Here is a 22349-nt window from a genome sequence, read left to right on the forward strand (position 1 = left end):
TTTGTGGTAAAGCCTCCATTCATAATTCTTTCATACATGCCACTCATGAGTCATTGCACATCCCGGTACACCGCCGGAGGCATTCATATAGAGTCATATTTTGTTCTAAGAATCGAGTTGTAATTCATGAGTTGTAAGTAAATAAAAGTGTGATGATCATCATTATTAGAGCATTGTCTCAGTGAGGAAAGGATGATGGAGACTATGATTCCCCCACAAGTCGGGATGAGACACCAGATGGAAAAAAGAGGCCAAAGAAGCCCAAAACAAAGAGGCCATAAAAAAGAGAAGGCCCAAATAAAAAAATAATAAATGAGAGAAAAAGAGAGAACGGGCAATGCTACTATCCTTTTACCACACTTATGCTTCAAAGTAGCACCATGATCTTCATGATAGAGAGTCTCCTATGTTGTCACTTTCATATACTAGTGGGAATTTTTCATTATAGAACTTGGCTTGTATATTCCAATGATGGGCTTCCTCAAAATGCCCTAGGTCTTCGTGAGCAAGCAAGTTGGATGCACATTCACTTAGTTTCTTTTTGAGCTTTCGTACACTTATAGCTCTAGTGCATCTGTTGCATGGCAATCCCTACTCACTCACATTGATATCTATTGATGGGCATCTCCATAGCCCGTTGGTATGCCTAGTTGATGTGAGACTATCTTCTCCCTTTTGTCTTCTCCGCAACCACCGTTCTATTCCACATATAGTGCTATATCCATGGCTCACGCTCATGTATTGCGTGAAGATTGAAGAAGTTTGAGAACATCAAAAGTATGAAACAATTGATTGGCTTGTCATCGGGTTTGTGCATGATTTAAATACGTTGTGTGGTGAAGATGGAGCATAGCCAGACTATATGATTTTGTAGGGATAGCTTTCTTTGGCCATGTTATTTTGAGAAGACATGATTACTTGGTTAGTATGCTTGAAGTATTATTATTTTTTGTCAATATTAAACTTTTGTCTTGAATCTTATGGATCTGAATATTCTTGCCACAATAAAGAGAACTACATGGATAAATATGTTAGGTAGCATTCCACATCAAAAATTCTGTTTTTATCATTTACCTACTCGAGGACGAGTAGGAATTAAGCTTGGGGATGCTGATACGTCTCCAATGTATCTATAATTTTTTATTGTTCCATGCTATTATATTGTCTGTTTTGGATGTTTGTGGGCTTTATTATACACTTTTATATTATTTTTGGGACTAACCTATTAACCTAGAGCCCAGTGCCAGTTTTCTGTTTTTTCCTTGTTTTAGATTATCGCAGAAAAGGAAAATCAAACGGAGTCCAATTGACCTGAAACTTCATGGAACTTATTTTTGGACCAGAAGAAGCCCACAGAGTATCGGAGATGGACCAGGAGTGTCCCGGGCTGCCCACAAGGGTGAGGGCGCGCCCACCCCCCTGGGAGCGCCCCTGCCTCGTGGGTAGCCCGGAGGTCCACCGACGTACTTCTTCCTCCCATATATACCCATATACCCTAAAAACTTCGGGGAGCACAATAGATCAGGAGTTCCGCCGCAGAAGCCTCCATAGCCACCGAAAACCAATCTAGACCCGTTCCGACACCCTGACGGAGGGGGGAATCCCTCTCCGGTGGCCATCTTCATCATCCCGACGTTCTCCATGACGAGGAGGGAGTAGTTCTCCCTCGGGGCTGAGGATATGTACCTGTGATGCCCCCGATTTAATCATACACTAATCATACACGCAAACGTGTATGATCAAGATCAGGGACTCACGGGAAGATATCACAACACAACTCTACAAATAAAATAAGTCATACAAGCATCATATTACAAGCCAGGGGCCTCGAGGGCTCGAATACAAGAGCTCGATCATAGACGAGTCAGCGGAAGCAACAATATCTGAGTACAGACATAAGTTAAACAAGTTTGCCTTAAGAAGGCTAGCACAAACTGAGATACAGATCAAAAGAGGCGCAGGCCTCCTGCCTGGGATCCACCTAAACTACTCCTGGTCGTTGTCAGCGGGCTGCACGTAGTAGTAGGCACCTCCAGTGTAGTAGTAGTCCTCGTCGACGGTGGCGTCAGGCTCCTGGGCTCCAACGTCTGGTCGCAGCAATCGAGTATAGAAAGGGGGAAAAGAGGGAGCAAAGCAACCGTGAGTACTCATCCAAAGTACTCGCAAGCAAGGAGCTACACTACATATGTATGCATTGGTATCAAATGGAATAAGGGTATCATATGTGGACTGAACTGCAGAGTGCCGGAATAAGAGGGGGATAGCTAGTCCTATCGAAGACTACGCTTCTGGTAACCTCCATCTTGCAGCAGAAGAAGAGAGTAGAAGGTAAGTTCACCAAGTAGCATCGCATAGCATAATCCTAACCGGCGATCCTCTCCTTGTCGCCCTGTGGGAGAGCGACCACCGGTTGTATCTGGCACTTGGAAGGGTGTGTTTTATTAAGTATCCGGTTCTAGTTGTCATAAGGTCAAGGTACAACTCCAAGTCGTCCTGTTACCGAAGATCACGGCTATTCGAATAGATTAACTTCCCTGCAGGGGTGCACCACATAACCCAACATGCTTGATCCCATTTGGTCGGACACACTTTCATGGGTCATGCCCGGCCTCGGAAGATCAACACGTCGCAGCCCTACCTAGGCACAACAGAGAGGTCAGCACGCTGGTCTAAATCCTATGGCGTAGGGGTCTGGGCCCATCGCCCATTGCACACCTGCACGTTGCGTACGCGGCCGGTGAGCAGACCTAGCAACCTCCATTACAAAGGAAGTTGCGTTACACGGTCCAACCCGGCGCGCGTCGCTCAGTCGCTGACGTCACGAAGGCTTCGGCTGATACCACGACGTCGAGTGCCCATAACTGTCCCCGCGTAGATGGTTAGTGCGTATAGGCCAGTAGCCAGACTCAGATCAAATACCAAGATCTCGTTAAGCGTGTTATTCTGAAATAACCACGGACGCCGACCAGGGTCAGGCCCACCTCTCTCCTAGGTGGTCTCAACCTGCCCTGTCGCTCCGCCACAAAGTAACAGTCGGGGGCCTTCGGGAACTCAGGCCCACCTCTACCGGGATGGAGCCACCTGCCCCTTCAGCCCCCAACATCGGAATCACTCGCGGGTACTCCTACGAGCCGACCCGACTTTAATCACCACAAGTATCATATATTATGTATAAGTATACACCCGTGACCACCTCCCAAGTGATCACGGCCCGATAGTATAGCATGGCAGACAGACAAGAATGTAGGGCCACTGATGGGAAACTAGCATCCTATACTAAACATTTAGGATTGCAGGTAAGGTATCAACAGCTGGAGCAACAATGACAGGCTATGCATCGGAAAGCAGTACTAACATGCTACACTACTCTAATGCAAGCAATAGAAAGAGAGTAGGCGATATCTGGTGATCAAGGGGGGGGCTTGCCTGGTTGCTCTGGCAAGAGAGAGGGGTCGTCAACACCGTAGTCGTATTGGGTAGCAGCGGCGTCGGTCTCGATGTCTACCGAGAGAAGAAGGGGAAGAGACAATAAATATAATGCAAACAAATGCATGACGATGCATGACATGACAAAGCGCGATGCTAGGTGTGCCCTAACGCGGTACGAGGTGGTACCGGTGAAGGGGAAAAACATTCGGGAAAGTATTTCCGGTGTTTCGCGTTTTCGGACAGATGAACCGGAGAGGGAAAGTTGCGTGTTCGGTATGCTAGGGATGCGTGGCGGACGAACGGGTTGCGTATCCGGATTCGTCTCATCATTCTGAGCAACTTCAATGTATAAAACATTTTCATCCGAGTTACGGATTATTTTCTATTAATTTTCAAAGCTTTAAGCAAAATCCTGAAAATCCCTCAAATTCTGTTAAGTCTGAGAATTCGCCAGTTTTAAACATCTTTTAGCTGTTTTCAAAAGGCTACAACTATAGATCCGTAGCTCCTATGATTTTGTGCCTTATATCAATTTTGAGCATTTTTCTGTGATCTACAAGATAGTAGCACTTTCATCTCTGTTAGTGTGTATTTGCTTGATCATCAACAGCTCTGAAGTAGCTATGAAATTAAAGCTGTTTTCGGCTTTTCTATTAACAGAACATAGAACTTTGTGATTTTCATTGGATTTAATCCATGCATCAAATGGATTTGGTCCAATGCAAACATTTGGACCATGTCAAGTGTACTACCTCCCCATAATTGTTTTAGTCCTGTTAGTAGTCGTTTAGCCAGAGTTTAGGGGCTGTCCAGAGGGTTACACGGTGTGAAATTAGAAAAGCTAGCTAGTAGCTACAGTAGCTAGAAGTACAGAGTATAGAAAGCGGCGGTAGTAGTAGGAACTGTAGGATGCAGCAGCAGGTGCATCAACACGCACGGGCGCAAGCAGAGACGGGGCGCGGCAAGAGCGTGGGCAGGCGCACGCGGGGTTCGGCCCGGCGCGGCGAGCGGCGACACGCGAGCAGTGAGGCGCGGTAGGCAGCGGCGAGCGGTCACGACCAGGGCGGCAGTGCACGCGGGCGTCGACAGCAGTGCGGGAGGAGCAACGGGCCGCGGCGGTCATCGCGGCAGCAGCAGGCCGCGGCGAAGCTACACGCGGGCGCGCGCGTACAGCAGCAGCGCACGAGCAGCAGCCGCACGTACGCGTATACACTACACAGGGGGGGTTCAGGCACGAGGTTGAAGAAGAGGATCGTGGCGTCGATGGCGCCGGCGACCGAGGTTGAAGAAGAGGATCGTGGCGTCGATGCAGTGGCGATCCCGGCCGACCCGTTGGCGTACTCGATGTAGACGGAGGAGGCACGGCTCCTGGAGTGGACGGCAAGCACGGGGATGCCTTGTTTGCGGCGAATCGAAGGCGGCAGTGGTCGGCTCCGAAGATTGAAGACGATGACGCTGGTGACGAACCAGCGCTTCCCGGCTCACGTTCTTCCGCAGAGAGATGAGGTGGAGCACGGCGGACCTTCTGGACTTGATAGCGCTGCGAGAGGATCTCGGTGGCCACGGTGAACGGTGTCGGCGCGACGACGCTGAGCTCGGGAGAGAGAGAGTATGGTGGCGTGAGGGGAACGAGCGAGGGAGAGAGGGAAAAGGGGCACTAGGGTTAGCAGGGGGTCGAGGATGCTCTTATCCGTCTCGGGGCACCGACGGATGGTCGACACGGGCGAGATCCACGCATGGACGGTCGCGCGTGGCCGGACAGCGCCATGGCCTCTGCCTCATGTCGAGAGGTGAGGGAAAGGCCGGGGCGGTGGGTCAGGCCTGATACAGTGCAAGTTGGGCCAGGTGCAAAAAGGGGGGGCGTTATATTTTCTTTTATCTTTACTGTTTTGCCTTTTCACTTCTGTTGCAAAATACTTGACCACCAAACGAATTTTTTAAAATAAGCAACTTGTTGAAAAAAATACTAGGCATTATGTACTACTGCTACAAAAGTTTGGAGGCAAGATGATCTTGTTCAAATTTTATATAAATGATAATTAGATTAACAGGGCTATTTTGGGCACTGTTTTAAATCCTAGGGGCGTTTTGGGAGTTTAGGTGATGTTGTTTTCCCCAACATAATCACTTAGGAATTATCTGCAAAACTATGAACTATTTTGTTTGCATTTTTGAAGATGTAAAATATTTGACTTGCAATACAAATTTGAATTTGACTTGAATTTTAATCAAGTGGAAATTTGGCAGGTAAACATGGTGACATGGCAACCATCAGGGGGAGATTACTGTAGCATGATTCTCGGGGTGTTACAGTACCAGTAGCTATGTGTTTGATCTCTCTCTCTCTCTCTCTCTCATGTTCTTGAGGTGGTACGATCTTGATGCATCGCGAGCTTTGCTATTATAGTTGGATCTTATGATGTTTCTTTCCCTCTACTCTCTTGTAATGGATTGAGTTTTCCTTTTGAAGTTATCTTATCGGATTGAGTCTTTAAGGATTTGAGAACACTTGATGTATGTCTTGCGTGGGATACCCGTGGTGACAATGGGGTATTCTATTGATCCACTTGATATATGTTTTGGTGATCAACTTGCGGGTTCCGCCCATGAACCTATGCATAGGGGTTGGCACACGTTTTCGTCTTGACTCTTCGGTAGACTCTTTGAAGTTCTTTGTGTTGGTTTGAATAGATGAATCTGAGATTGTGTGATGCATATCGTATAATCATACCCACGGATACTTGAGGTGACATTGGAATATCTAGGTGACATTAGGGTTTTGGTTGATTTGTGTCTTAAGGTGTTATTCTAGTACGAACTTTAGGGCTGTTTGTGACACTTATAGGAATAGCCCAACGGATTGATTGGAAAGAATAACTTTGAGGTGGTTTCGTACCCTACCATAATCTCTTCGTTCGTTCTCTGCTGTTAGTGACTTTGGAGTGACTCTTTGTTGCATGTTGAGGGATAGTTATATGATCCAATTATGTTATTATTGTTGAGAGGACTTGCACTAGTGAAAGTATGAACCCTAGGCCTTATTTCAACGCATTGCAATACCGTTTGTGCTCACTTTTATCATTAGTTACCTTACTGGTTTATATTTTCAGATTACAAAAACTATTATCTACTATCCATATACACTTGTATCACCATCTCTTCGCCGAACTAGTGCACCTATACAATTTACCATTGTATTGGGTGTGTTGGGGACACAAGAGACTCTTTGTTATTAGGTTGCAGGGTTGCTTGAGAGAGACCATCTTCATCCTACGCCTCCTACGGATTGATAAACCTTAGGTCATCCACTTGAGGGAAATTTGCTACTGTCCTACAAACCTCTGCACTTGGAGCCCTAACAACGTCTACAAGAAGAAGGTTGTGTAGTAGACATCAAGAAGCGACATGCAAGTGGGGGCGACAACACGGGAGAAGTTCAAGGTCTTACCTTTCAGGGTGAAAATCCAAGGTCTGGAATTAATTAGTTGTGCCTGGCAATGGCCTTTTTGAAGGCATTGTTTTGAGAGCGTGGACTTTTTTCAGGGTGAAAACCTATGATCTATGATCGGGCGACGACGGCGCTTGTGCACCGTTTCCTTCTTGGAGGCGTCGCTTTTGGAAAATTTGGACTTTAGGTGTTGTCTTGGTGGCTTTGGTGGCGACCGACTCTTGTCGCGGCTCAGTTGCCTGCTAGTGCCAGCATGGTCTTCACTTGCGTGACATACTGACATTCACGTCAAGACCATGAAATGCATATAGCCGCTGGGATTGCGGAAGGTGGTGGCGACATTATATGGTGACTTCAATTTCATGGTGCTTCTTAAGTACCGGTGTCGAGCTCCGGGTGAAAACCTAAGGTCTAACCCTAATTGGTTATACCTGGCAATGGCGATGTTTTTGTGTCATTACCGTGTTGAAGGCATTGCTCGGATTTGCTCGGACTTGATCTCCAGGTGAAAACCGATGATCCAACCTTCGGCGGTTGGACCTAGCGATGGTGGCGCTTGAGTGTCGTTCACTTTCTGAAGGCGTTGCTAGTGGAGAACTTTTTTGTTGTACTTGTGATGTCAAGAATGGTTGGTGCGGATATGGTCGCTGTTGTAACTTGTTGATCATTGTTTTGATCGCTTTGGAGTTTTTCTTTTTTCTTTTTACTGCACCAAGGCATAGCTTGGGTCTTGTATGACTTTGCTACTTGCCGGTGTGATTTTTTATATGTGTGCGTTGGTTTTGGCTGCATACATCTTACCTATGCAGAGGCCAGGTGTGTGCTCATTGTGTTTGTATCCCCCTGATGCTTCATTTTAAGTTAATAAAATTCATCCTTTATCGAAAAAAGGTGTTGTCTTGGTGTTGTTTGTACTGCTGCTGCAAGGACTAGATCATTGTAGCGGGACTTTTCTTTTTTAGCTTCTTCTTATTTTTTTTGGCTGTGTGCATCCGTAGTGCCAGTAGGGTATTGCGTTGTTGCAGAAGTTGGGTGTAATTGGTATCTCCGCGATATTAATATATTCCCTTTATCGAAAAAATTAACCCTTTAGGGCCAAACTAAACATATATAGCAGAAGATTAAGGTTCATGAGACCTTTTTTCCTTCTTAATTAACCTTGGCACTGTGACACAAGAGCTTCTTCGACAATCACTGGCTCTAGAAATAACGGGAGTGCTCATGAAAGGCGGTTTACACCTCAAGTTTAAGTTACGATCCTGGGCTTCGCATTGGTCTAAAGTACCTCATCCAACTCCAAAAGAGAATCGTCGATTATGGAAATTTGTTCACAAGTTTTCCCCCTACTTTGTCTGTGTCAACAAACAGTTTGAAAAACCTCGACCCTTTCATAATGATTTGAAGCACTTCGTTTTCCCATTTCATTAAAAACACTCAGCCAGCCCGTTTTGACTGGTTTTAACCGTTTACAACCGGCCAAAATGTAGTCTAGGGTTGTAACTTAGATCAAGTACAAGTTAGGGGTTAAAATGAACTTATCTATCGATCAAAACATATATAAGCCACACAATACATTCCTACCAAAGCTTGGTAAGTAAAAATGTAAAAATATGATGAACATGGAGACCCACCAAAAATAACCAATCATCAATTCTGCTATTGCAGAGCGCCATTTTAGCCGCCCGTCCCCATGAATGGTATCTAGATCGCTGGAGGAACATGGAATAATATGGACATGAATAGAGTTTCCTTCACTATTTGTTCCTCTTGCAAACATCGAAGTATCCATATGTACATCAAGACACTGATATCAACATATGCCACTGCAATAGGCTGCGTGAGTGTGTGTTCTTGGTGGTGAATTGTGCGTGTGTTTGTTCTCTTGTTAGCAAAAATATAATTCTACGAACTGGTTCAAGCCTTAAGCAAGAAAGAGTAGAGGTCAAAGGGCTAATCAAGGGAATCGAATGCAAGCCCAGTGGCTTCAAAAATATAATGTATAACGAGGTATTATGCTCATACAGAGACTGATATTAAGTTTCAGAATCTAATCCTCATAGGCCCATGTGTCATGATTCATACTCCTAACTGTACAAGGAAATATTGCTGACTTATTATTGTACTGCTAATACATGCTAAAATGTGAGGATTGATCTTACGGAATACCAAGACATAATCGACGTAGTAGGATCCTCCTATCTCATCAAAACAAAGGACGTGGCGGCAGAGAGCAACAGAGCTCCCATTTTCATGCCCATTCCTATTGCTGCTGGCGCATTTGATGAAGGACCGGCGGGTGCCTTCCCATTGTTCGTCTCAGGTTTCTCTGTCGGGCAAGTGTAGCTGCAGAGGCTGGGGCGGACAACCCGGTAGACGCCTTTGCTTGCCAAGACGTAGATGTCCTTGTTGTTATCCTCGCCGAAGGAATATATGTAACCGAGCGACGGGAGAGGGCTCCCAGCGGCGCTGTCACAGGGGATGGGAGAGTTCTTGGAGCAGCTGAAGGAGATGAGACTGGAGGTGTAGTTCCCACTGCCCTCCGGGGTCTCCGTGCCAGTCCACATGGCTGATGCGTAAAGGTCAGCATACAGGTACCTGAAAGCACATCAGCAGATGCATCCAGTAAATACAAATTACAAAATGCGTTGAGCATCATAGTAGCTCCACACTGTCTTCGAGTTCAAAATCAGTGCAAGACGCAAGATGCCTTTCGACGAAGCTTTGATCAATGCAGAGGCTGAGGGTGCTTCACCGAAGCAAATACCTTCCATACAGGCAGGGGTCGGTGGCTCCTCGGTAGACATAACCACCCATGATCGACGCAGATCCAATGTTTTTATTGACGTCAGAATGGCTGTATCCCATAATAGGAGAAATGACATTTACGGACTTGAGTGATGTGTTTCCTCCAGGTGTCCACGGTGGATTGTACACCAATGGACCCTCATATATACGCCATCCATAGTTTCCGGCCTTGGAGATCAAATCAACCTCTTCGTATTGGTCCTACATTGTTGGGACAATATACAAAAAGAGTTAAATAACAACCAATGATTAATAGTTTTAAAGTAGACTTAAAAACTGAACTTTAAAACGGTAAGTACACGTAAACACTGTACCAACCTACCCCAGAGAAACAAACAATATCGTGGCGAAATCGGAGGACGAGAATGAAAAGTTGAGTTCTATTAATATTATGCACATAAGACATAAGACGCTTACGAAGTTTTAACTATCATGTGCTACATGCCTATCCTGTGCTTACAGTGTTATACTATAAATTGTAAGTGCGTGTCAAGTTCAGAAAGACAGTAAGATAGCTATCAAACTTGATCCCACTGAAGTGCACTACAGCCCCACTAGGATATCGGACCAATAAAACCAATATAAATTTAGCACCTCGCAAGTTAGAACTGTTTTAAGATCCTGAAATAATACCTGACCAGTATCTGCACAGTAGAAGTAGGAAGGCCTGTCAAGATCAAAGCTGCATCTCCATGGGTTTCTAACACCCAATGCCCAAATTTCTGGTGCCAAGCCACTATCGTCGGAGAACGGGTTGTCTTTTGGAATGGAATACTTACCCCATAAGCTTTGGTTAGTGACTTTACCGAGTCCTGAAGATACCAGTACAAAATCTTAGAAAGTGTTAAGGGCCAAAATAACGAATTATGAATTGAGAGCATATACATAGTACTCCCTCCGTCCCATAATATAAGAGTGTTTTTGACACTAGTGTAGTGTCAAAAACGCTCTTATATTATGGGACGGAGGGAGTAACATACTACTTCGGCAAATATGGTTCCACTATGGAGGTCTTGAACTAGATTTGACTAGCCCATTCTTTAGAGAGGGAAATAATGCGTCCAGTGGTTTACTTACTAAATACAATTGAACCAAAAGTGATATGTCGTTAAAGAAGTCTCACTGAAGCAGTTAGTTGGAACCAAGAGCAAGAACCATCTTGTTCTATAGTACCGACTTAAATTTACTTAAATGTTTGGTAACTGAACCTTTCAATACTAGAACAAATAAGAGCAGCATACAAAGATGCCACATGAAAACTAAAGGAACTTAAGTGAAAGAGATAAAAATTGCAAATCTAACAAATGACAAAAGACGCCTTCTCAAAGAATTTACCCGGCGTACTGTCGATGTCAAGCCTCATAATTTTCCCCAGAAGCGACTTTTTGTTCTGCGCAAAATTAAAAGGATCTCCTTTCTGTCCACCGTCACCCATCATGAGATAGAGGTATCCATCCGTAGGCCCAAAAAGTATCTGACCTCCATGATTATTTGTATAAGGCAACCCCATGGTAAAAATCCTTTTGACTTCAGTTGGATCGGCAGAAGTTACCTGAAGAAGAATGACATGAATAGTGTGAATGGATGAGGTTCAAGGCAAGAATGGAAGAGCGTACGTATCTGGACGAGCAAACCTCAGAAACATTTGACGATGAGCCTTTAGCAGAATATTCTGACACAACGACTTGATACTGGCACGGTTGGGCGCCATTATCGGTGCCAAGCTTCGAGGGATCACAGCCCACATCAGAATTGCAGGAACACCTACCAGAACAGCTGGGTGACTTTGTCCTGTCACAGTTGTAGGATGCGAAGAAGCGCCCGTTGGTCGCGAAGTCGGGGTGAAACGCCATGCCCATTAGCCCGAACGTCGAGTCGAAATGCACCTGGTCAGTCAGGTCGACAAACAGGCCCGCCTCACTGAACTGCAGCGTGCCGCCGGACCCCTGATCCGGGACGGTTGCCAGCAGTATCTTCCCAGCTTGGGTGCCCAGGAAGACCCTGTTAGACCCATCAGGGTGAGGAACCATGTTGAGGTAGGCGTAGGACCCGTTGTCGATCCTCTCTAGGCATACCCCTTTCGGAGACGCCGAAGGCTGGGTAGCGTTGAATGACACTGTGCTCCCACTGAAGCACACGGACCGATTGCTGGGCGCGCCACCAAACGACGTGCAGAAGTCGCTCTCAGACTGCCAGGCATCAGTGAGCTTCGATGATGAGCTAGGCAGCTTCCCACCACCTTGCAGGGGAGGCTGGAAAGGGGAGTTGAGTATCGTCGCGTCCTTGCAGGTGTCCCAGACTAGCTTGCAGTAGTCATGTACTGTTGATTCCTTGGACTGATGAGCAGAGGTCGCCGAGGAGGCTGAGTTGCACAGGAACGGGATCGTACGGATCTTCGGCCCGGCGTCGAACAGCTCAGCAGAATAGGGATTGCATTTCTGGATAAATCATGAAATGGAAGTCAGATTCAGCAGATCTGCTGCCAAGTTTATGGATTGCATTTCTGGAAAAGCATGACATATAAGTTGAGTTCAGTATATCAGCTGCCAGGTTCACGGTAATTCAATTCTTGGTTTCTTAAAGCTTATATCTTTTCCAAGTAGAACGGTCTCTATTGATTCATTCAGTTAGTCATCTCTCACATGGGACAGAGGAACCCACATACATGGCAACATGCAAGGTGCAAGACAAAATCAGCATGCGGATTCGTCTGAACCAGGCGACTGAATTACCAACAATTGCTGTCATGATGTGCATGCATACTTTGAGTAGTAGAGCCAGGAGACAATATAACTAACACTATATATGATAAAATAACCGATGAAACGCCCGGCGAAGCAAACCGTCGAGCACATGGCGGGCGTTGAGGAGCAGGAAGAGAAGGCAGGCACTGACCGCGCAGAGGAGGGACTTGAGGACGGCGGCGCATGCGGCGTCGGAGACGTTGGCGGCTCGGAGCTGGTCCCGCAGGGCCTCGTCATCGGCGGCGTCGCAGCAGGTGGCGCCGGGGGCGTTGCCGCAGAAGGCGAGCGTCCCGTTGAGCGGCAGCGGCGCCCCTGATCGAAAGGAGCAAAACAAGAAGACATGGACTGCATATAAGTAGCAGAGAGAAGCAGAGGCCGAGCAGCAGGCGACGGTGTGCTGGGTGCTAGACACTGACTGGCGTCGGTGCAGAGCGGGAAGGCGCGGCAGGCCGGGAAGAAGCAGCAGCAGCAGAGCAAGATGAGGCAGCAGCAATGGAGGAGGACGGCGGCCGGGGGCGGGCGGCGGCCCGTCGGCGTCGTCGGCATCTGAGCTGCGGAAGGGGGCAGGAAGCTGCTCTGCGGCTCTGTGTGGGATCAATCCATGTGCGATGAGACTACTATAATACTAGAATTGTAGCTTCGCTCGCTCTCCAGTGATCTTATTGCGAGTGCCACTGAGAGTGAGATCGATTCGAGCATGGGCGCCGCACACGTTTGACCGACCCACTCGGCCGGTCGGACGGATGGCGGACTGGGTCGGCCACGGACACGACGGTTGTTGGCTTGGCTGGCCACTAGTGGGTGGTCAAAGGTGTGCTTCATGTCATGGCCCTTCTCTGATGATTTAACTTTCTGTACCATCTCCCTCAGTCCCTTTTTCTTTGATGGAAACTCAACCCCTAGTAATTTGTGGGCATACCGGTTCCGTCCTATTGTCTACCAAATGAACCGAGTTGGTAGGGACGAAGATAGAAAAAAAGTTCAACGGGATCATGTCTGTGACAGTGGGGTCATCTTCTATTAATAAATAGTGATTAGTACTTAGTTTCTAAAGGATTTTTTATTCCATTGGGCCCAATCCTTACAAGGCAGCCCCGTCCCTGCGAGTTGGCCACTCAAGCTGGGCACCACGCGTCGGGCTCCTGGTTAAGAGCTCTTAACCCCAAGAAACCGATCTTTCCAGTGATCCTCGCCATCATCGGAGTCTATCGGAGGGCTTGAACCTATGTAAACCGCATGTCGCGTGTCTCGCCATCCCGAGCAGTGCAGGCGCCTAAAGCTGGATGCCAGGAGCGGGTGGCCAACTTGTCAAGTAGGTGCTCACGGAGTTCTATGCATTTAGTTAGGAAGTCCATTCCAACTGCAGTGTGGTCGTTAGAGAAGGTGGATGGAGACCTTACTTACTCAGTGGTTTGGAGGAGGGGTGGGGGGCGCTTTTGAGGACAAATGGGCTAATTATTCGGATGTTCCAAAGAAAATTCGTGATTACAGACGACTAGTAAAACTACTAACATATTTTTGCCATTAATTTTTAGTACTCCCTTCGATAAAAAAAAGTGTCGGGCTTTCATTCAACTTTAGTTCAAATTTAAACTAAAGCCACGATACTTTTTTTAGATGGGAGGGAGTAGTAAAGAGGATTTTAGAGGAAGAAATATAAATGCTCCAGGCTTGCATGAATTTATAGCAAGCAGGCAAGGAGGCATGGACAATGGATATCCCCATCCAACCCCAGGCAAGTTCACTATTTACATTCAAGTGGATCCATCCATCCCTTTCTTTTCTTATGTACGCCAGGTCATGCATGATGATACTCGGATCCATCCACCTACGTATAGCGTCGTGTATACTATGTGTGTATGGCTAAGTATTGGTTTGACTTGCAAATATACTTTACTAGAGGTCACATCTATTGAATCTGGCCATCTACCATGACCACAAAGTGACAAAAGCGCAAAGCCAAACGTGCTCCATCGGTCTCTTTCATGCTTGCCGTACCTGATAGTCGTCTACCAATAGCTTGATTCTAATCCAATTTTAGTTTCATGCTAATAATCACTGCACCGTTGTTTTTTTGCACAAAAAAGAAAGAAAATTGAGACAAACCCGCAAGGTTCTTTAGTGTCACAATAGTTTCAGGAACAAAAAGAACATTACTTGATTGGCCTAACCAAGCATAACGACCAACCCTTAAAGAAAGGGCATATGCTTCGCGAGGTTGTGAGCTTTGACATTCGAACTAATGAACAAAATTGCAAGTAATAAAATTCCTATTATATTTTGTGATTTCTTGGATAATGGCTCCGTAGCTATCATAACTTCTCTTGGGGGGCCTCCACCACAACCCTACAGTGTGACGCCCATGATGGTGTTGCACATAAAGATCCTCCGCTAGAAACAAGGCTTCTCGAGTGGCCAGAGCTTCAGAGTGTAGGAGGGTCAGAGATGGCACCAAATACAACTGCTCAAGCTCCCAAAATATTTCCCTCATGATCTCTGCAAACCGGCCCTTAAGCTCCATATTCGCTCCTGCAAGAGACCGCCGCATCCACATTAAATTTTATCATATTTACTGGCCGAGGTAGCCATGATTCAGCCTCTGCGTGGAAGGTTGCGCTGCAGTTGCTGACGGTGTACGTATTAGCTCCAGCTCAGATAGAAAGCTTGCGATGAAGCAGTGGGTCGACATAGGGCTCTGAATCCTCATGGATCGCTTTCCTCCGAGTGTTGCAGATCAACCGCAGGGTGACAACCATCCTAGTGAACTCTTCTTGCGAAAGAGAGTCATGAAATTCAGTAAGGCAGGCCTCCAAGTTCCTCCATGCCGTAAAACAGACAAGTTCTATGATGAAAATGTTTGAAATGTAATAATTTTTGTCCCATTTATACGAAAATCCGCCGTGTTTGCATGAATTTCGCCCGATTAGTTCAAACAATGATTGAAATGTATGCCGCTAGCTTTAGATGGCCGGCTCTCGCATCCGTGTTCGCGAACTGATCCCCCTGTCCATGGACAGATGCCGGAGCAAATTTGCAGGTTAGGGTTGGAGATGTCCTTAGGGAGCCAGCTTGTGCCCCACTATTGCTTCTTACGATAAATGAAGTGCATATTTGCATTTACTTAGGGCCCAACTCATGGCCCATTCGGTACACATAACATCTTAGGCCTCGGCCAAATTTGGGTCCAAATGCACAAATTTATGCAAAGAAGGGTTCAAAATTACCTGGGAGCAACAAATCAAGGAGTACTCCTTGCACGGGGCCTCGACAAGGGTCACTTTTTGTGGGTTGTGAGTATGCCACCTGGCGCATGTCGTGGTTCTAACTCTGACAGTGATGTAGGGGGGTATGTATGGAGAGGCTAGATCTCAGCTATTGGGAAGTTGTAAACACGCCAAGATGTACGAGTTCAGGCCCTTCGCGGAGTAAGTAACAGCCCTACGTCTCGGTGCCCGGAGGCGGTCGACTGGATTACTGGCGTGTGAATAACAGGGGTGCGAACCCTTCATACTGAGGAAGGGGGTGGCTTATATAGAGTTCGCCGGCCCTCTCCTGCCCTCAGTAATGCAGGGTTTAAGGTACATTTAAGGTCGGGCGTTACTGGTAACGCCCCTAATAAAGTGCTATAATGACCATAAAGACTACTTAACAGCTGACCGTTTGCCTGCGGAGTGACTACAGGTCTCCTGGCGGTCGAGTGGTTGGCTTCATGGTCGAGTGGTAGGCTTCACGGTCGAGTGTCTTTGAGTTCGTCGAGTGGATCACCTTTCAAGTCGATTGAAAGGTGACTTCTCCTAGGGATGTCCTAGGGTAGGGCTCCTTGGACAGGTCCGTGCCCCTACCCTAGGTACATGGCTTCATCATTAGCCCCCGAATGGATCAAGGTTAGAGTGGGGAAAGAGTTGGAGATCTTTCCGACTGATTCTTCGGGCTACGTGAGCGCCTCGTTTTGGGTCAATCGTCACGGATGACGTTGCCAACCTTTTTCAGTCGCCTTGATCCATTCCAGGCCTTTCGTCGAGTGAATTTCTTTATTTGCGACATACCAAGCGTCGGCGCGGGCGGGGTCTTCCGTTTTGACAAGTTGTTCTGCAGCCCGCGGATGTCGTGGGATTTCGGATTTTGGGAAGCGCGCGGGACGGGAGCGGCCGCAGTAATCGAAAACAATAAAGCGGAAGCTCCTCGATCCCCGTGTCGCCTTTTTCGCCACGTACTACGCGCGCGTCCGCTGCGGGATTTGACTGGATAGTTTGGGCCTACCAGTCAGCCACTCGGGAGTGGCCCCTTATAAATCACCGGCTCGGGGTTTCCAAGCAGTGCGCTCTCTTCTCCTCCTTTCTTCTTCCTCTCTCCCTTCGCAAGTCCTTCCGCTGCCTCCGTTCTCGCCCCAGCGCAGCAGGCCCGTGCGAGACTTCGCCGGCGACGATGACGAAGGGCAAGACCTCCGCTCTGGAGCGCGCGAAGAAGGCGGCGGCGGCGGGGAAAGGGAAGAGGTCTGCTCGGGGCGGATCTTCCTCTAGGACCGCTTTGCCCAAAGGCTGGATCCAGGGCGACTGGATGCCGTTGGTGCTCCGGCAAGAGGATCTCGACGACATGGTCGAGGGGGGAGTCATTCCCCACGAAGCCGCGCGTCTTCCGGGGGGAGAGATCGAACCTCAACCCCGCGACGGTGAGTGCGTGCTCCTAGCCACCCACATCGACCGAGGGTTTTCTCTGCCGCCCCATCCTTTTTTCCAAAGCTTCTTGAACTTCTTCGGAGCGCAGCTCCACCACTTTACTCCCAACTCCATTGTATACCTTGCTGCTTTCATTTCCATGTGTGAGGCTTTCTTGGGTTGCCGCCCCCATTGGGGACTTTTCAAGCACATCTTTACCTGTCGTTCTCAATCGGTCAAGAAGGCCAAGTCGAGTGACGAGAGGACGCAGGTGATCCAGTTGTGCGGGGGTTTGGCGATCCAGACGAGGGGGAAGAGCTGTTTTCCATCTATTACTTTCCCGGAGTCGGTCCGTGGTTGGCAGGCGACCTGGTTCTACTGTCAGGACCAGGCGACCCCAGGACAGTCGACTGGTCTTCCTCCTTTCTCCCTTGACCGAGTTGAAAAACCCACTTCTCTGAAAGTGACGCCGGAGGAAAGGGCCTAAGTCAAAGTGTTGTCCGGTCGAGTGGTCGAGCTTGTCCGTGAGGGTGTGACTGGGATGGACCTGCTGGAGGTCTTCCTCCAGAGGCGCATCCAACCGCTCCAGGCCCGTGACCACCCGATGTGGTTGTACTCGGGTCTCGATGACACCACTCGGATCCACCCGGAGGAGGTCACCGACGAGATGCTGGAGGGGTGGCTGTCGAGCATCACGGGGAACAAAGACAACCCCCGAGGAGCCAGGAGGGTAACTCCACTCGGCAACTCGTATGAAGTGGACCAGGTATGTCTTTATGCTCCCGACTGAAATCTTGTTTTCTGCATTGGTCTTCTTTGAGTTGGTCGATTGACTTTCGTCTTGTCTATTGCTTTCCAGGTGACCACCGAGATGTACTCGACGCCCAACGGGGCTCAGGAGCCAACTGAGGAAGGGGAGGCGAGCGGAGGTGAGAGTGGGGACGACCAAGGCGAGTGGGAGTCCGACGGTGAAGGAGAGGGAGACGACAACGTCGACTCCAGCAAAGAGGAGGAGGAGGAGGTCGAACCCCCTCGCCCAGAGGGGCGGTCCAAGCAGACATACGACCCAGCGCGGGAACGTGGCAAGGCGACTGCTTCTGTTGGGCAGTCGTCGAAACGCCCTCGGACCTCTTCTCCTACGCCGACTGGGAAGGTTCCCAAGCACCCACGCACGACACTATCCAAGCCGCCCAAGGCTCTGCCCAAGATGAAGATAGCTGTCCCTACCATTTCCGGGTAATAACAAAACTTGCTTTCCTTCGTCGACCATGGACAGATCCTTGGTCGATTCATTGAGCCAACTGACTGACTTTCGAGATTTGCAGCGCTGCTACTTCTGAGGTCTCCGCCAAGGGCGACGACCAAGATATGGAGGATGCTGTTACCTCCAACCCTGGTACGATTACTGACGTTCTGCTTTGAGTCGACTGATCATTTATTGCAACTCTGGTCGATTGAATGTTTCTCTTGCAGCCCCTCCTCATGTTATCGACCTCCCGGATGACGACGACAACGGTCCGTTGAGAGTGAGGAGGCACAAGAGGGCGTCGGCTGACAAGACCCCCCAATCTGCTCCAACGTCCGAGGCCGTGGCTCGGGATGGTGGTGACACCACTCGGGCTTCTGTGACCTTCGCCGTTCCTCTGGCGAGTGCGCGGCCCTCGTCGTCGACTGCGGATCCGTCTTCGCTTTTTGCCGCATACCCCGTCCCTGAGGACCAAGCGGCTACTGCAAAGGAGGCTATTCGCCAGGCGGGGATCATGATGGAGCAAGTGAAGATGGCTCGGGAGGCCAGCCAAGCAGCCTATGACGCGAGTTCGGCTCTTCAGAGCAACGTCCAGGTCAGTCGACTCAACACTTGGTCTGTTATGATATGCTGTTTGAAGAGTCTCTTTTCCGAAGATCTTTTGCATCTGTATCTGTACACCCACTGGGTGTGTCTGCCAATCCTTGGACGAGTGGGGGCACGCTAAGTGCACCCACTAGGTGTAGTCCCCGAGACTACGGTGGACTGCTGGCAGTCGACTGTAGTCTTTACATTGTGTTGCTGTAGCTGTATTTCTTCACTCGGTTTGGTCGGGCCAGGACGAGTGGAACTGTATCCGGTCGACTGCGGGCAGTCGACTTTTTCTCTCTTTTTTTTGGTCGAACCAGTGGGGGCACGCTGAGTGCACCCACTGGGTGTAGTCCCCGAGACTACTGTCGAATGTTTTTGATTCGGCTGTGGTCTTAGAAACGTCATCACTGTCTCTTAGTTACTCGGAAGCAACTTATCTTGGACGTCTGTCGACTGATTTTTCTTTTTACAGAAATCTTGTGAACTTGTAGCTCGCTATACTGAGTTGGAGAATCAGCAGATCCAGCTCAACCTTAACTTGAAGCTTGCTCAGGAGAATTTGAAGAAGGCGCAAGAAGAAGCAAAAGGTATGGCTGGTGAGGTTCTCCATTCTTAACGGGTGGCTTTTCTTTCTTGTCCATTCTTGATGTTGGTTCCACTCGACGCGCCGCAGATAAATTGGAGGAAGCTCTGAAGAAGAAGGATCAAGACCTTGTAGAGGCGCAGAAGGAGGCCTCGAGCAAAACGAAGCTCGCAGAAGAGAAACTGGCTTCGGTCGGAACACTTGAACAGGAGAACTCCAGACTGAAAACTGCTCTTGAGACAGCTAATCGAGATGCCAGATGATTGAAGAAGGAGAAGATGGCTCTGCACGACAAGGCGGGCGAGCTGGCGGGGAAGGTAAAAGATCTGGAGGCTTATCTCGGAGGACTCGCCAAGAAGCTGTTCGTCATGCTCGAAGGTAATTATTCCAACCCGGCTATCTTGTAGTTGCCGAGCCCGCGTACGGCCACTGTCTTATTCTTGAATCGTGTTTGCAGAATTCTGCTAGAGCTTCAAAGAGGAAACCAGTCGAGTGGAGCCAGGCTTGGATCCCGCCAATTCTCTCGTGAAGGACGAGGCTGCTATGAACGTGCTCCGACTGGAGTCTCGTGTTACCAGCGTCGTTGATTATCTTGCTCGGCTGAAGGTTGCGATGTCGCGGATCGACACATCACTCTGGCCCGGAACGACACTTCAGAACGACCTCGAGTCCCTGATGGTCCGACTGAATGAAGTCCCGGGTCGAGTGGCGGAATGGAAGAAATCTTCTGCTAGATGTGGTGCTGATGTCGCTCTGTCTCTGGTCCGCGTCCATTGCAAGGAGGCACGAGAAGAAAAGCTGGCCACCATCCAAGTTGCCAATACCAGGAAGCACAACTTTCAGGACTTCATGGAGACTTTTATTGCTGCTGCCACTCGTATTGCAGACGGGATCGACTTGGACGAGTTCGTCGCCCCCTCCAGTCCTCCTCCTGAGGAATGAAAAACTTCTATGCTTAACTTTAAATTTGCCTCGGAATGCCGAGTGGATTTGTAACCGTTAAACTCCGCCGAGCCGAGGGCTTGAGTATTTTGATCTGAGGTCTGGGACCTTTTAGGCTTTATCTGATCTTGATTTCTCGTTGAATATCTTCATGGTTTGATTCGTCGAGTGGATCTTGATCTTCACTCGGAATAACCTTGTATTTGCGGCGCAGCTCCGAAGGGGAAGGTAGCAGTCGACTCGCGGATTGGATTGTGTCTTGTACTTAGGCGAGCACTGGGCTGCAGCTAAGCCTCCGAGTGAGAGGTTTGCTCTCCACTCGGTAGGATTTTTAAACACTTAGGCGAGCGCTGGGCTGCAGCTAAGCCCCCGAGTGGGAGGTTTGCTCTCCACTCGGTAGGATTTTTAAACACTTAGGCGAGCGCTGGGCTGCAGCTAAGCCCCCGAGTGGGAGGTTTGCTCTCCACTTGGTAGGATTTTTAAACACTTAGGCGAGCACTGGGCTGCAGCTAAGCCTCCGAGTGGGAGGTTTGCTCTCCACTCGGTAGGATTTTTAAACACTTAGGCGAGCACTGGGCTGCAGCTAAGCCTCCGAGTGAGAGTCTGGCTCGCCACTCGGTAGGATTTCTAATCACTTAGGCGAGGGCTTGGACTGCAGCTAAGCCCCCGAGTGGGAGGATTGCTCTCCACTCGGTAGGATTTTTTCAAACTTAGGCGAGCGCCTGACTGCAGCTAAGTCTCTAAGTGAGAGAACTTAGGCGAGTGCTCGCCTGCAGCTAAGCCCCCGAGTGGGAGGATTGCTCTCCACTCGGTAGGATTTTTTAAAACTTAGGCGAGTGCCTAACTGCAGCTAAGTCTCTAAGTGAGAGAACTTAGGCGAGTGCTGGACTGCAGCTAAGCCCCCGAGTGGGAGGATCGCTCTCCACTCGGTAGGATTTTTTCAAACTTAGGGGAGTGCCGGACTGCAGCTAAGTCTCTAAGTGAGAGAACTTAGGCGAGTGCTGGACTGCAGCTAAGCCCCCGAGTGGGAGGATCGCTCTCCACTCGGTAGGATTTTTTCAAACTTAGGCGAGTGTCTGACTGCAGCTAAGTCTCTTAGCGGGAGAACTTAGGCGAGTGCTGGACTGCAGCTAAGCCCCCGAGTGGGAGTCTGGCTCTCCACTCGGTAGGATTTTTCAAACTTAGGCGAAACGAATTCACAGCTAAGTCACCCACTGAGGGATTTTGCACGCAAACAAAAGTGACAGCAATTATTGGAACACTCTTGTCTTTGATAAAAATGAACTGCGGGAAATTTTTTCTTATTACATCTCGTCCAAGGGAGAACTCAAGTGTAAAATGGGCGGAGTAGTTCCGCATTCCAAGCTCGTGGCTCGTCGATCTGGTGATCGACATTGTAGAGGTGATATGCTCCATTGTGGAGGACTCTGGTGACGATGAAGGGGCCTTCCCAAGTAGGAGCAAGTTTGTGTGGTTTCTGTTGATCCACTCGGAGGACCAAATCTCCTTCCTGGAAGGCTCGGCTCTTCACATTCTGGGCATGGAATCAACGCAAGTCTTGCTGATAAATGGTCGATCTGATCATGGCCATCTCCCTCTCTTCTTCTAGGAGGTCGACTGTGTCTTGCCGGGCCTGTTCTGCTTCATCTTCGGTGTAAAGCTCGACTCGGGGCGCGTTGTGAAGAAGATCACTTGGTAGAACTGCTTCGGCTCCATAAACCAGAAAGAATGGAGTTCTTCCAGTCGACCGGTTAGGGGTGGTCCTCAATCCCCACAGAACTGACGGAAGCTCGTCGACCCAAGCACCTGCCGTGTGCTTGAGATCACGCATCAGTCGAGGCTTTAGTCCTTTGAGAATCAGACCATTTGCTCTTTCAGCTTGTCCATTTGACTGGGGATGGGCGAC

The 22349-nt window shown here is 48.7% G+C and overlaps 1 protein-coding gene across 1 annotated transcript; it reads right to left on the reverse strand.

Moving 5' to 3' along the window:
• Nucleotides 1-8828: 8828 nt before the first annotated feature.
• LOC125506737 (HIPL1 protein) lies at nucleotides 8829-13058 on the reverse strand. Its single transcript, XM_048671469.2, has 7 exons — nucleotides 12843-13058; nucleotides 12578-12738; nucleotides 11317-12120; nucleotides 11018-11234; nucleotides 10316-10494; nucleotides 9642-9883; nucleotides 8829-9472 (listed from the first exon to the last, which is right to left on the reverse strand). Exons 1-7 carry the CDS (start codon nucleotides 12970-12972, stop codon nucleotides 9073-9075), a joined length of 2133 nt encoding a protein of 710 aa, XP_048527426.1. The 5' UTR covers nucleotides 12973-13058; the 3' UTR covers nucleotides 8829-9072.
• Between the last annotated feature and the right edge of the window lie 9291 nt (nucleotides 13059-22349).

This window comes from Triticum urartu, chromosome 5A (assembly GCF_056163025.1).
Source record: "Triticum urartu cultivar PI428250 chromosome 5A, HENAU_Tu73, whole genome shotgun sequence".
In the NCBI taxonomy this organism is placed as follows: domain Eukaryota; kingdom Viridiplantae; phylum Streptophyta; class Magnoliopsida; order Poales; family Poaceae; genus Triticum; species Triticum urartu.